The 14,176-nt window shown below is 38.4% G+C and overlaps 4 protein-coding genes and 1 pseudogene across 4 annotated transcripts; all 5 read right to left on the bottom strand.

Annotated features, from left to right (window-relative positions):
- Positions 1-1,196: 1,196 nt before the first annotated feature.
- LOC6563535 lies at positions 1,197-2,976 on the bottom strand. The gene is made up of 4 exons (XM_001990422.3): positions 2,700-2,976; positions 2,137-2,630; positions 1,698-2,064; positions 1,197-1,628 (listed from the first exon to the last, which is right to left on the bottom strand). Exons 1-4 carry the CDS (start codon positions 2,896-2,898, stop codon positions 1,426-1,428), a joined length of 1,263 nt encoding a protein of 420 aa, XP_001990458.2. The 5' UTR covers positions 2,899-2,976; the 3' UTR covers positions 1,197-1,425.
- Positions 2,977-4,711: 1,735 nt separating this feature from the next.
- On the bottom strand, positions 4,712-6,221 carry LOC122322632. Its single transcript, XM_043215712.1, has 3 exons — positions 6,020-6,221; positions 5,093-5,959; positions 4,712-5,030 (listed from the first exon to the last, which is right to left on the bottom strand). The coding sequence occupies exons 1-3, from the start codon at positions 6,219-6,221 to the stop codon at positions 4,819-4,821; spliced, it is 1,281 nt and encodes a 426-aa protein (XP_043071647.1). The 3' UTR covers positions 4,712-4,818.
- A 16-nt stretch (positions 6,222-6,237) lies between these two features.
- Positions 6,238-8,050, bottom strand: LOC6563130. Its single transcript, XM_043215711.1, has 4 exons — positions 7,826-8,050; positions 6,907-7,773; positions 6,640-6,840; positions 6,238-6,431 (listed from the first exon to the last, which is right to left on the bottom strand). The coding sequence occupies exons 1-4, from the start codon at positions 8,028-8,030 to the stop codon at positions 6,238-6,240; spliced, it is 1,467 nt and encodes a 488-aa protein (XP_043071646.1). The 5' UTR covers positions 8,031-8,050.
- Positions 8,051-9,228: 1,178 nt separating this feature from the next.
- Positions 9,229-10,841, bottom strand: LOC122322630 (annotated as a pseudogene).
- Positions 10,842-11,660: 819 nt separating this feature from the next.
- LOC122322631 lies at positions 11,661-13,982 on the bottom strand. Its single transcript, XM_043215710.1, has 2 exons — positions 13,913-13,982; positions 11,661-13,862 (listed from the first exon to the last, which is right to left on the bottom strand). Exon 2 carries the CDS (start codon positions 13,649-13,651, stop codon positions 11,960-11,962), a length of 1,692 nt encoding a protein of 563 aa, XP_043071645.1. The 5' UTR covers positions 13,652-13,862; positions 13,913-13,982; the 3' UTR covers positions 11,661-11,959.
- Between the last annotated feature and the right edge of the window lie 194 nt (positions 13,983-14,176).

The following is a 14,176-nucleotide window of genomic DNA, read 5'->3' as shown; positions in this document are numbered from 1 at the left end:
TAGCAAAGAGCTAGATTTGAAATATAGGTTCTCGGGTACCCGACGCACATTATCGAGAACTGTCTCCGTCAAATCAACAATAAATGCCTCAATTTTAAAGGAAGAACATTATAATTATTATGTATATGCATATTATTGATCAACTATTTCGTAGAGATCGAACAAGAAACATCGAAGTTATCGTCCAAAATGCTCTGCTATAAGAAATGAGTGCACTTGCAGACCTGCTCACATTTGGGTGCAAAACTTTTTAAAAATAAATTTTCCAAAAACAACTAGAATATATATAACATCTGGGCTTATGGTATATCGTAGCCGAGCTCACCCCACTACAGCACTCTTACTTGTTTAGTTAGTTATATTCTTTAATATTAATCTCTACATTCATGTTGGAGACGATTTCTTAATGTGTATGTGTTTTACTTTATTTCATGCTTTTCTTTATTTTATGTGTATTTCTTCGTATGAACTATTCAGTAAATTTATAATTGTTTTATGAAAAAAACTACTCGCTTTAGACATTTACTCCTTAAGTCGAAATAGAAGCAAATCTGAAAATTATATAGGATAGATGCTAAATGAATTATGTACAAGTACAACTTTTTTGTTTAGGGAGATATTTTAACCAAACTCACCAGCTTTTATTTAATGGATTGGCTTAATTTTCGATTAATAATCAGTTCAATTATTTGCTTTGATCATATCAATCGCTGAGCTAAAAAATAGGAGAGCTTTTGGAGAGGTAAAAGTAAATATGAAATATACCCAGGATTCGATCACTTAACTTGTTGAGTGTGAAGGAAGAGTACCGCGGGTCTGTAAAATTAAGGTTATCGATATCGGTTTATTTTTGATTAACATTTCCGGCTCCAATCTTATAATATTTTAATTTTATTGAAATGCATACTTTGTTTTTAAGCCGCAGTTTATTTAATAAAAGAAACTTAAAAATTGTTGTCATGAGAGATAACTTAATTTAATGGAAGTTTATTTACTATTAAGTACATAAAGATAACTTAATAAATAATAAGTGAAATATATATATATCAATTAACACATTTAATTAAACATTAAACAACTTCGATACACTAATCATCTAATATTCATTTATTTTCCGTAATTAAGTTCAATTTGTTTGTTTTTATGATTATATTATTGCTATTGAATTATTTACAATATCGAAAGCTTTCAGTTCGATAGAGCCAACAGCGCTCTGCAGACTTACGCTTTTCCGCGAATATTATCAATAAAATTGTTGACTTCGACTATTTTTCTTTTTTTTCATTACGATGCCGTTCCGAGTTCAATGCACGATGCACTATTTGGTTGCAGCCTAATTTCCCCTATGACTCACTAGAATTGATAGTGCTGAAATAAATAAACATTTGCCGACTGTCTGGCATATGTTTATAAATTATACATTTCCTATCTTTCTAGTTCATCAAAGGCTCCACGATTCAGCAACCAAGGCATAACGATTTGGATATGTTTTCGATAGCGTGGATTGGAGTAGAGCAACATTTTAAAATCGTTGCCTTCTGTGGAATCGCTGTGAAAATTCTCAAAGCTGGCAGTTTCCGTAGGATCAACCAAAACGGCACTCATCACACTTGTTGCAGTCAGGTAACCTGATTACAAAATTATTGTAATTGTTATTAAAAATTCATTCATAAATTACAATTATTTGTTTCTCTTACCCCAGAAGCCATATTTAAAGAGCGTTGAGTGAATTTCCCGGAGTGTAGGCACATGTTTTGAATAATTCAGAATCTTCAGATTTTCCAATAGGCATTCATGATACATTTTGATGTAATAATCGAATTTAGTCAGCTTATCCTCGAGTTTTGTAGATGACAATAGTAAATAATACAAATCCTGAGCTACTGTGCCAAATTTAGGTATTTGAAAGTCCACCAGACGGATTTCATTGATTTTGCCAAATGAATCATGAGAGTACATCATATTATTGCTCCAAAAATCACCATGGTTCAGTACATTAAAATCATTTGGATCTATTTTAGTCATTTTGAATTCTTGATCGGTGATCTCTGGCATCATCTCTTTCTATTGGAGCGATAGTAATATAGATACTTAATATGAATGGTTTCGTAACGGATTTAATGTTACATTACTTACAACTCGGTCAATATACTCCTCGTTGCCCTCGTACAACTTACAGTATTTAAGGAAGTTCCCTGCTATATTGTTATTCATTTCAATCATCATTGGACGCAGTTCTTCCTTGTAGAACCCAATGGTCAACTGGTCTGGATAGGAACCCTTAGTGGCCACACGCACCGCAGAGGCGGCATGCCACATCGACAGTTTTCGCAGGGCAACTTCAGTGTGTGCCTGATCCAATCCCTCTAAGCGGTTGGTGGTTTTGAAACCTTTGGGTGCCAGATCCTCCAGCAGTATATAATCAGATTTCGCCCCCTTCAACTCATAGGCAGTGGCTCCGAATTTAACTTCCACACCAGCATCACGATAGATTTGCTCCAACTCAGGCACAACTGTTTTGTACATATTGAACTCTGCCTCAAAGATATTGTTGCTCTCCATCATCTTTTTGTACATCTCCAGATCATGAGGCAGTTTAAGCATATACGAAACTGACTTTTCCTTGCCATCTATGACAGACACACGTACAGACAGTGGATCGTAGAAAGTGATAAGATATAGTTCGTAAAATGACTCACCCTCCAGTTCGACTTCAATACTGACACGCAACATGACCGTCGCATAGTTTTCTCCTGCAGCCGTTCCGCCTGCGGCCTTGAAGCTCTTGATCTTGGAGAATCCCTTAACCGATTCCTTCAACACATCCACAAATAGATCGGCTTGTACCCAGTCGGGCACTTTGCTGGCAGTTTGATCGGTTTTTGCTTCAGTCGTCATTTTGATCTATTAAATAAATTACCCGTCGAGTTGTTCACAATTGACGCAGTTGTGTTTCCCGTAGTGAATATCGCGTTTCTAATATCTATCTAGCTTTCACACTCTATTTATTCATACTCGCACCCGTAAGCCATCAACAAACGACCAGCGACAAACTACTGCAATTAATTATAAAGCTTAACGGCCCTCTCTAAAAAATACACAAATATGCCAAGGTTTTTCGGAATATTCAGAAAGCTTTTCTCTTGTGTGATTTAGTTCATGGAATTCTCTTACGGCTCTCAGACCTTCAAAACTTGGTTCAATGACCCCATAAAGTAATATTTTCCTTGTCTATTATGGGAAATGTGAAGTACGTGTGTTTGGAAGTACCATTGATTAAATTCATTATAAATGGAACTTTCCTCTAACTGCCTTTGAGATTATTATATTTTTGTTATTATAGTATTGAAGCCTTAATGGAGCTCACACCACTCCACCATATCATAAGGCTTAAGTAGGAAGCCACGCTTCTCAGGATATCAGCAGAAGGAGTTGGGGGCAACCATATCTTAAGCCATAAAGATGCCCAACTCCTTTCAAACGAACTACCCCTACTGACGCAACCTAGGGACGAAATGGCAGCCGAATACATATTCGAGCGAAATTTCACAGTTCGTATGAGTAGTAAAAGGGAATGGACAACTCTGGATGAAGTCCATCCCATGAAAACGCACACCATAAAATGGTACACCGATGGATCACTCACGAATCAGGGCACCGGCCTTGGAGTGGTGGGTCCTCGGGTATTTTACCATGAATCCCTGGGAACGCACACCAGCATATTTCAGACTGAGGTGTGTGCGATAGGGATATGTGCGGACATCAACATAGAACGTAACTATCGGAATACGGATATATCCATCCTATCCGAGAGTCAAGCAGCATTGAAAGCTATAATGGGGACTAAGATAACATCGAAGGTAGTCCATGAAGTTCGTTCAAAGCTAGACCTGCTCGGGACTCACAACAGGCTCATCCTACGATGGGTCCCGGGTCGCAGGGACATATCGGGAAACGAGGCGGCTGACAAGCAAGCAAGAATGGGGGCAGAAAGGCCTCTAACAGGACCAGAACCGTATTGTGGCATAGGGAGACACACTATACGACTGGAACTTAGAGACGAGGAGAGACAGAGACGGCATCAGAGCTGGTCAGAGGCAGTAGGACTCCGACAAGCCAGATGTCTCCTTGGTGGTTATAATCCTGCACGTTTTAAACAGATTATAACCATGGGAAAGAACAACCTTAGGATACTTACCGGTCTATTGACAGGGTATATATAGTAGCGATCTCTGCAGGTTTTGTGAAAGAGAGGAGGAATCCTCGATGCACATCCTGGTAGAATGTGTCGCCTTAATTAGAAGAAGAAGCAGCATCCTAGGAGCGCATGTTTTGAATTACAAAGACATAGTAGACCTCAACCCAACAAAGATCCTCACGTTCGTAAGGGAGTTGGGGCTGATGGAAGAGCTATAGGCTCAGAAGGGGGGCACAATAGATTAAATAGGTCGCGGTGCAGCTTCCCCCCTAATAATAATAATAAATATTATAGTATTGTTGTGCAATTGTGTTATTCTTCGGTTTTATTATAAACAGATGATATTACTGTTTTTCTTAACAAATTGGGGGGCTTAGTCGACGATAGTCTATGTTAGTTGACTCAATCTCTAATAGGTTTTTCTATACTATTCTGTAAGGCCTGTTTACAGGATTAACCTATGCGTGTAAAATATTACTCACCAACTGAAAACATTTTCGGAAGATACAAGTATTTTTTTGATGAATTTAATTTTATTAAGGCATTCTTTTTAGTACATTTATATTACAATTCTTAGAAACAAAATTTGAATTTGAACAAAGTTAAAATATAATTAATGATTAGTTATCATTGCGAATGCGGGACTGGAGAGCTCCCCGATTCTGTAGCCAAGGCAGGATAACCTTGACGTGTTCCTTGTAGACCTTACCAGAATATAGAAGAGTTCTAAATGCGTCTCCTTCGGGCGTATCGGAAAATAGATTATCAAAACTAGCTGTTTCAGTAGGTTCCAACGCACTGCCTGCCAAAACACCAAAAGTCGTCATATACCCTGTAAATGATAAATATTATTATCTGTAAATAATTCATTGAGTTCTGTAAACAAATACTTACCCCAAATGCCTTTCTGTATAAGTGTTGTGTGTATATCAGCTAGATCGGGTAGCTTTTTAGTGTAATTCAATAGCTTTAGATGTTTTATCAGCTGATCGTAGTACTGCTTTACAAAATAATCGAATTTATTTACTTTCAGCTCCAGTTTGGGTGATGATATCAGGAAATAAAGCAAGTCAAATGCAACGCTGCTATAGTTACACATTTGAAAGTCGACCAGATACGAATCCAATAGCTGGCCTGTATTCTGATCATAACGGAACATCATATTGCTCAGCCAGCAATCGCCATGATTCAAAACATTGAACTCATTGGGATCGACTACGCCAGCTTGCAAAATGTTTTCCGTAATTTGGCCACCCAAACTTTTAATGTCCTCGTAGTACGCCTCATGTCCCTCAATTGATTCTAAGGCCTTAAGCACGTAGGGTAACATTTCGTCGGTCATTTTGCTTATCACACACTTGCCATCCTCATTGAGAATTCCCCCCGATATATGTTTGGGATAGGGACCAATTGTGGCTACCCGAACGACCGAAGCTGCATGCCACTGAGCCAGTTTTGTGAGCACATCCAGGGTATGCTCCTCATCGAGGCCTGCCTGACGATTAACAGGTTGAAAGCCCAAAGGTTTTAGATCCTCTAGCAGCACATGTTCATATGGAATGTCCAACTTATAGCACTTGGCACCAAACTCAATCTGCAGGCCAACATCCCGGTAAATCTGCTTGAGCTCCTCTACATATATAGTGAAGACTTCCCGTTCAATATCAAATATGCTATGCTTGGCTTTTCCAAAGGTATCTTGATATGCCTCCGAGACATGTGGAATTTTCAGCATGTACGTTATGGATTTAGTTGTGTTATCTGTGTAGATTACAAGTAAATTAAAAATTGTTCTATCAATTGTATACTCCAACGACTCACCTTTTAATTCCACCTCCAACTCGATTCGCAGCATAACCGTGGCGTAATTATCGCCAGGTTTTGTTCCGGGTACCGCTTTAAACGCTTTTATTGCCTTAAAATGTTCAATAGTTTCTTTCAGCAAGTTCTCAAATAGTTCTGCCCTTAGCCAGTCAGGCAGTTTGATCTTCTCATCATTTGTTTGTTGATTTCTCGACGACATTCTCGCTTAATGCTCTTTAAAATATAAACACAGAAAATTCAGTTGTAGGCAGCGTGCCTTCCATAGCACATCTGTTGAGCTTTTCACAACTAACCGGGTTATATATGTACAAAAATCTTGGCATGAGCTTAAAGCTCTTCAAGCTTTTTATTGTTATCTTAATTTCGTCATTTATTGTTATTTCGTTGCCGCAGTCGAATCGGTTGTGGGCTAATGAAATTATCGAAAAAGTTTTGCAATTTTTAATTTTGGAAATTTGTGGATACAACTCAAAAAAATAAATTGAATTGAAAATGAAAATCTTAATTCATTATGAAGTTATATCAAATTCTTGTAAGTTGTGCTAGACACATTAAATCATTTTCAGGCTGATTTAGTTTTTTGTATAATAATTCTATTTGAATCTATTTCTAATTACTTTTAATGCGACATTGGAGAGCACCGCGATTTTGTAGCCAAGGAAGAACAACCTTAATATGCTCCTTGTAGACCTTGCTACAAAATAAAAGAGTTCTCAATTGATCTCCCTCGGGCGTCTCGGCATATAAATTATCAAATCTGGCTATTTCAGTGGGTTCCAACAAACATCCAGCCATAACACCGCAAGCTGCCAAAAATCCTGTAAAATGAGAATCATTAGAGATCTGCTACAATAGGATTGGATTTACAAAATTATAAAACGTACCCCAAATGCCAGCCTTCAGCAGAGTTTTGTGTATATCAATAAGACTGGGTAGCGCTTTAGTGTAGTTCAATATTTTCAGATGTTTTATCAGCTGATCGTAGTACTGCTTAACAAAATAATCGAATTTGCTTACTTTAAGCTCCAGTTGGGGAGAGGATATCAGGAAATAAAGCAAGTCAATGGCGACGCTTCCATATTTACACATTTGATAGTCGACCAAATAGGAATCTAGTAATTTGCCTGAGCTTGGATCATAGAGGAACATTAAATTGGGCAGCCAGAAATCACCGTGATTCAACACATTGAACTCTTTTGGATCAACAGCGGCGACATCCAAAACATTTTCTGTTATGTGACCCTCCATATTTATCAAATCCTCATAGTACGCTTCGTGGCCTTCAATTGTGGCAAAGGACTTGAGCAAGTACTTTAATCTATCATCGGACATTTTGCGTATGAAGTCTTTTCCATCCTCATTGAAAATGCCCTCCGATACATGTTTGGGATATGGACCCATTGTGGCTACCCGGACAGCCGAGGCTGCATGCCACTGAGCCAGTTTTGTGAGCACATCAAGGGTATGCTCCTCATCGAGGCCTACCTGACGATTAGCGGGTTGAAATCCTTTGCGCTTTAGATCCTCTAGCAGTACATGTTCATATGGAATATCTAGCTTGTAGCACTTGGCTCCAAACTCAATATCTAGGCCAACATTCCGATAAAGCTGTTTAAACTCTTGGACATATATCGTAAACATCTCTCGTTCCATATCAAAGATGCTAAACGTATTCTTCCCAAAGGCTTCTTGATATGCCTTCGTCTGTTGTGGAATTTTCAGCATGAACGTAGTGGATTCAGTTGTGTTATCTGCATAGATTAAATTCTAGTACAAATCCCAATTAATTCCACTTGCACTTACCTTTCAGTTCCACAACTATTTTAATTTGGAGCACAACCGTGGCATAATTATCGCCAGGGTTTGTGCCGGGCACCGCCTTAAACTCTTTTATTGCCTTGAAATCTTTAAAGCTATCTTTTAGCACGTTATCAAAAAGATCTGCCTTCAGCCACTCCGGTAGCTTAATACTCGCATTAAATATTGTTTCTGGTGCTTTTGGCGACATAATTGCTAAAAACTCTTTAGAATTTAGTAGTAGTCAATGTGATCTTCGTGAAAGCAGTGTGGATCGTTAAGAAAGTCACCTGTTTATATACAATTGTTTCGGCATGAGTCTAAAGCTCTTCCAGCTTTCAGCTATCATTGAGATATTATCATTATTTAATGGTGTTCCTGTTCTACAATCTTGTAGAGCAATTGTAGTTATAAAACTTATCACAAAATCTTATTTTTTTTTTATCGCATTGAAAAGTTATTTAGGCTTGTAATTTTACAAAAAAATTAAGATGCAACTTAGAAAAATTATAAAACCTGTGACCATTATTATTTTACTTTGATTGTAATAATTTTTATAATGGGTTTTTATTTCTTTATGTTGAAAAATAACTTGTTTTTTCAAATTCATGTAAATAAAAAACTTAACAATATTATTTTTTATTTGAATTAGATATCACTTGCATTTAATTCGTTTATTCTATCGTCTGCTATGCTTAACCTTTTTATTTTTGATCTAAATGTTATATTTATCAACATAAATATTGCGCTCTACTTCAAAGAAAAATTTGAATAAGTTCCATCTGAAGGGACAACCTAAACATAAAAACTTCTGAGTAGACCCGCTGTATAAGTTTTATTTCATATTTTAAGAGTGTTTCTATTTTTTTCTTGTTTGGGCATTAGCAGATGAGCATTTAATGGCTCTCTACAGATCGCTGCTCTTTTTAAATAACTTTTGCTGTTCCTAATATAAATTAAATGCGAAAAAACCTAGCAAATATGAAAGCTTTTCTGAAGTCTCTTCACAAACAGATTGTAGATACTCTTTCATGAACATCTCTGTCTAACACTCTCTCGTCTTCTCGGCAATGTAGATAAGCTCTTACGGTTTGTTACTCTTTAAGTGCGCTCTTTACATCTCATAATGCCAAAGAGATATTAAATGAATATTTCATATTATTCTCTTTGCTAGAGGGTACTGAAAAGTGTAAACAAATCAGTTTGGGCTCTCTACGAACAAAAAGCTTTAATAATAACCAAAATTGCACTCTTCTTAAACAGTTTCTCAACGAATTTAAATAGAAAAAAATAATAGAACGATTAATTGGATGAGTTATTAAAGTAATATTTAACTTCAATCATTAGATTATATTTATGAATTAAAAATAAGTAACAAAAATTATATAAAATACATTTTTTTATCACATAATTAATTACAATTCGTAAGTATTTAACATACTAAAATTAGTATAAATTATAAATATGCATATCAGTGTCGCAATTCAGTTTATGTATCCCCTTTCAATGAGCCAGGGTAGAATGAGTTTAATTTGCTTGATATAGCTGGGATTCGACAGCATTTGACGCTTGAAGTTCATTGCTGTTTCCGAGTCGCCCATGAAGTTCCCAATGTTGGAATCCGGGCTGGGTGGGTAAAGTGTTACGGGCAGCATTCGCTGAGCGCATACAAATGCTGTGAGTATGACCATTGTCAAAACAAAATAATGGAATCAGCAATTATTCTATTTACGTAATATGAATTTGTTTAAAACACGCACCCCACAGACCATTTTTTCGTAGATTCATTTGCAATTCCGTCAGTGTGGGCACTTTGGAGGTATATTTTAGCAGGTTCAGATGCGCCACAAGCTCGTGATGATAATGCTCTATGAAATCATCGAATTTGCCCAACTTGATGTGTATGTTTGGTGTCGTCATCAATAGACAGAATAAATCTTGAGCGGGTGTGCCATATTTCGGTAATTGAAAGTCCACAAAACATATGTCCTCTATATCTCCAGAGTTCAATTTGAAAAGGAAATTGTTACACCAGAAATCGCCGTGATTGAGCACGCAAAATTCGGATTTATCAATGCGACCAAAATCCATATACAAGTCTGTCATGCGATCTGTGTAATTGGTCTGAAATATATATTGGAGATAAGTATAGTTTTAATCTAATGTAACCACTCCCAACTATTTAACTATGCCTTTACTACACAACTCGAACTTGGTCCGATAGTTTAGCAATCGAATATTCTTATTTTAAATCAGGCTCATTTTTACTTACTATCAATTGCTGGTGCCCCGGATCCAATTCGTACTGCTGCAGGCACTCCAAAAATGGCACATTAAATGTTATATTTGTATGTTCTATCCACTTATAGCACTCGGGACTCATGTAGCTCTTCTGATATGTTTCCTCGTAGTCTCCCAGCTCTGCCACCCTTTGAGCGGATGCCGCGTGCCATTGAGCCAATTTTTTTCAGCACTGCTTTGAGTTCGGTTTGTCCCAAGCCCAACATGCGCTCCAAATTGATATAGCCTTTGGGGCGTAGATCCTCCATCAATATGTAATCGGATTTGGGCGGGTTTTTGCTGAACTTAAGATGCCGTGGCTTGAATCGAATCGTGAGATTTGTGTGCCTGGTATAAAGCTCCTCCAATTCGGGTATGAGACGATCATACATGTCAGACTCCGTCACGAAAAATTCATGGAAATCGTGCTCATCGCCACGATCATTATCCAATGGAATTTTCAATACATAACTTATCTCTTTGCTGCTTTTATCTGCGAATAAACACATATTTAATCGAATACAAATCGGATTCAGCTCTCTTTCATCGGTGACTCACCTTTCAGCTGCATTTCAATGCCAATGCGCAGCACGATTGTCAAATAATTTTCACCCCCGCTGATCGCTGCGTTGCACTCAAACTTTTCGATACTTTCAAAATCATTGTGATTATGCTCAAGTAGATCACTAAAAATCTGTTGATTAATCCAACCGGGTGCGTTGACAGTCGACATAGTTTTGTATAAATACGTACTGCGATCTCGTGTGACGCTCTCAGATTCTTGATTCCGACTGAGCAAAAGCTTTGTCTCTGAGCATGTAATACTGTAATTGCTGAAAGCTTATGCGCTTTGCAATGTTCTTGAGATAGTCGCTTTAAGTCTAATATTTGCATATAAAGCTATCCGATTATCTTAAAAGTATTTATTGCTTGGCATTTTTTGACTCTATAAGATTTTCGATAGCTTTATTTGAAATAAAAACACAGTTATTTCAGCAACGTTATAAAGTTTAATAACAATGGATATTAGGAGTCTACAATCCAACGCTGAGCCTTTTCACAACACAAGAAGAGTAAGTAAAGCGGATCGACTGAATAGCTGCAGCAGCCGGCGGATAAGCGAACGCTCTTTATCGAGAGAGAGATGTGAGAGAGATGTGTGAGAGGAGAGTGTGAGAGAGAGTGAGAGGGAGAGGGAGAGAGCGCTACACAAAGAGAGCACATACAATGGAGCGCTACTAACGCTTGCTGCTGCAACTTAAACTAAGCCTAACATTATGTGCATACTTAATTACAACTAACTAACTAATAAGCTATTCAAATGATGCCTCGCAGGGCGCCAAATTCAAATATGTAAACAATTCATTAAGATTAAAAGTTTTTTGCTGTTATTGTCCAAACATTTTTGTACAAAAAATATGCAAATCGTAAACACTGAAAGAAAAAAAACGCACAGAAGAGTTCCTCACCTTATTCTTCAGAGAGTAATTTTGTAAAACGAAAGGTAGTGGATTCTAAAATTTAGAAAAATATGTTTCATATTTCCAGGGTGTTTCTTTAAATTATAATTTTTGTTACTCATATTAATTATTAAAATGACAACATATTTTTGTGTCGATTTAGGGTTTTGGCGATTTTAGTTTTCGAGGCGATTTTCTGTATTAGATCACGAAGTGTTTGCTGCTACGGCTGTAGTAGAAACCGTTTCTTTATAGTGCCTGGTGAGCCCGGATTAGCGCTGATCTAAGTAGTTTCTTTAAGTTACGAACCTAAAGGAACTCATATTGAAATCTAACAAGTGTAACTGTTATCGAATTTATGGTTTTGTATAGTAGAATATGGAGTGTTCCATTATGGCTTCTATTCGATTCTAGTCCTTGGCTTGGGCTTGCGATGTTTGGCCGTAAGCAGGTAAAGCTTCTCCAACATGCTATTAGCTAACGCTGCACTCATCGCAAACACATGGATGGTACCGGACTCAAAGACTTTGGCAGCGACTCCTGATGAGCTCTTATCCACATAGTAGGCAAATTTATGGCGGCCCTCAGCCGTGCCCAGCGGATAGGTTCTCAATTGCCGGAACTCCTCAATGCAAATCTCCCAGGGAAATTGTGCAACGTGTACCGTGTGGGAATGTAAAACATTCCACTGAACCAGTGCTGCTGGCACCTTTTCATCGAGAACCTTGCGTACAATATTGCTTTGAGTCTTTGCAAGAATTGCTTTGCTGGGCACATTGGTGATAAGTATGCTGCCATCGTGCCAGATCCAAGCAGCCTGGCCGTCCTCGAAGTGCATCTGAAGCACTTTAATGTTGCTGTTGTACACAGCATTGGCCCCCTTCAAGGCCAGCTTCATTAGGTCCAGGCCACAATTCATCTCCATCGTTGCATATGCATTCACATTCAGCATTTCGATCTGGAGATTGACGTGTTCGCCATTCCGCTGAGTTGGTGGACGCAGGATGCGTAGGTGCTGGAGTCGTGGATCTGGATTGGAGGGCAATGGAGGCATTAGCAGGCAACGTTTCAGGTCATCCAGGTTGACAGTAGCTTCGGTGATGCGACTGCTATCCATGGATCGTCCCAACGATTGCGTAGCACTCGCAGGATCTGGCATATTCTGGTCGATAACTTCTTGGAAGTTATTTTGCCATTGGTTTCCATTCGTGGTTTTAGATTGTTTCGCTTCGTCAATTGCTGAGCTAGCAATTTGGGATTTCTGGCTAACTGTGCTCACACTTGGCAGATGCAACTGCTTACTGTGATGGATTTGCGTGGAGTCTATTTCTGGTGAATTAGTCGTTGATTTCACTTTGCTTGGTATCTCGACGGATGCATCCTGGCACAATTGCTGTAGGCATTTAAGTGGATTTTTTTGTATTTCAGTCTGCTTGCTCTTCAGCTGTATTGTTTTGCCAATATCGTCAATATCTGCAACTGAATCCATGGTTTGCTGCACTTTATGATTAATAGTTATGGCAACCGTTGGTGCCACATCTAAAAGATGTCCAACTTCAGCTGCTGATTCCTCAACTAGTTCCGGCTCCATAGGTGATGCAACATGTTCTTCGCTTAGAGTCGCTTTGCATTTGGATGTCAGAGCATTATAAAGCATTTTTTGATCCTCCTCCGTTCTGGCCAAGCGCAGCAGCTCCATATATGTATCGATGTGTCTCTCTGGTGGCATTTGTAATGCCTTCAATTTAAAAAATGTTGCCAATTCGCGTTCTTCTTCCATGGTATGATTATGACTGTAGGATTTATTAAAAGACATTCTGCGAGTTGCTGGCTTTTCGACCTTCACGTCAGACTCCATTAGCCAAGCGACGGCCTGCTCCTGCTCATCATCATAGCTAGCGTTCGACTCTTCTGGTTCAGATGCTGATGGGTACGCTGTCACTGGGATGTTCTCATTGTATTGGCATTGTATATTGCCAGACAGGTTCAGTGGCCAGCAAAGGGGTCCGCCCTTCTTATAATCCTCGTATGAATTCCAGATGTCCTCCGATGTGGGTAAGCATTCAACAATGTCATGATTAGTGGGCGACATGGAATTAAAACTGTGATCGTGAGCTGGCGACTCAGGTTGATTGAAAGTTTCCTTAACAACTGGTGACTGTTGATTGTTTGGACGGGAGGACCTTAATTGGGGTATAACCAAGGAGGTCGGCAAATCAAAATTCAAATTAAAGTTTAACCCTGCATTGTCTGTGTTAAAGCCAGAGGGCAGCCACTGCTCCAAGCTGCTCAGGCTCGTACCGCTAGAAAGGATTCGCGTTAAGCAATGTTATCGGTTAAGTTTGCTGCTTACTGCGTTCCGGACTCGAATGGCCTCTCCTCCACTTCTGCTTCCGGTATCCGGTCTTCTTTTTTGAGTGCTTGTGCTTGTCCATATTGTTGATATTAAAACGAGAAGCAAGTTGATTTTCTGCTCATAACATCAGTTGATAGTTACGAGTGTTGAAAAAGGTCTACAATTACATTTAGTGTCCCGTAAAATATCGTTTTAACAATTTCCAAATTTCGATATTTTTATAGCTCGAGTTTAGAAAGTGTTATTAGTAACATCGTTAAT

Source organism: Drosophila grimshawi, unplaced genomic scaffold (genome assembly GCF_018153295.1).
Source record: "Drosophila grimshawi isolate 15287-2541.00 unplaced genomic scaffold, ASM1815329v1 contig_462, whole genome shotgun sequence".
NCBI lineage: Eukaryota > Metazoa > Arthropoda > Insecta > Diptera > Drosophilidae > Drosophila > Drosophila grimshawi.
Note: the sequence above shows the minus strand (reverse complement) of the source record. Positions and strands in the feature narration are given on the sequence as shown.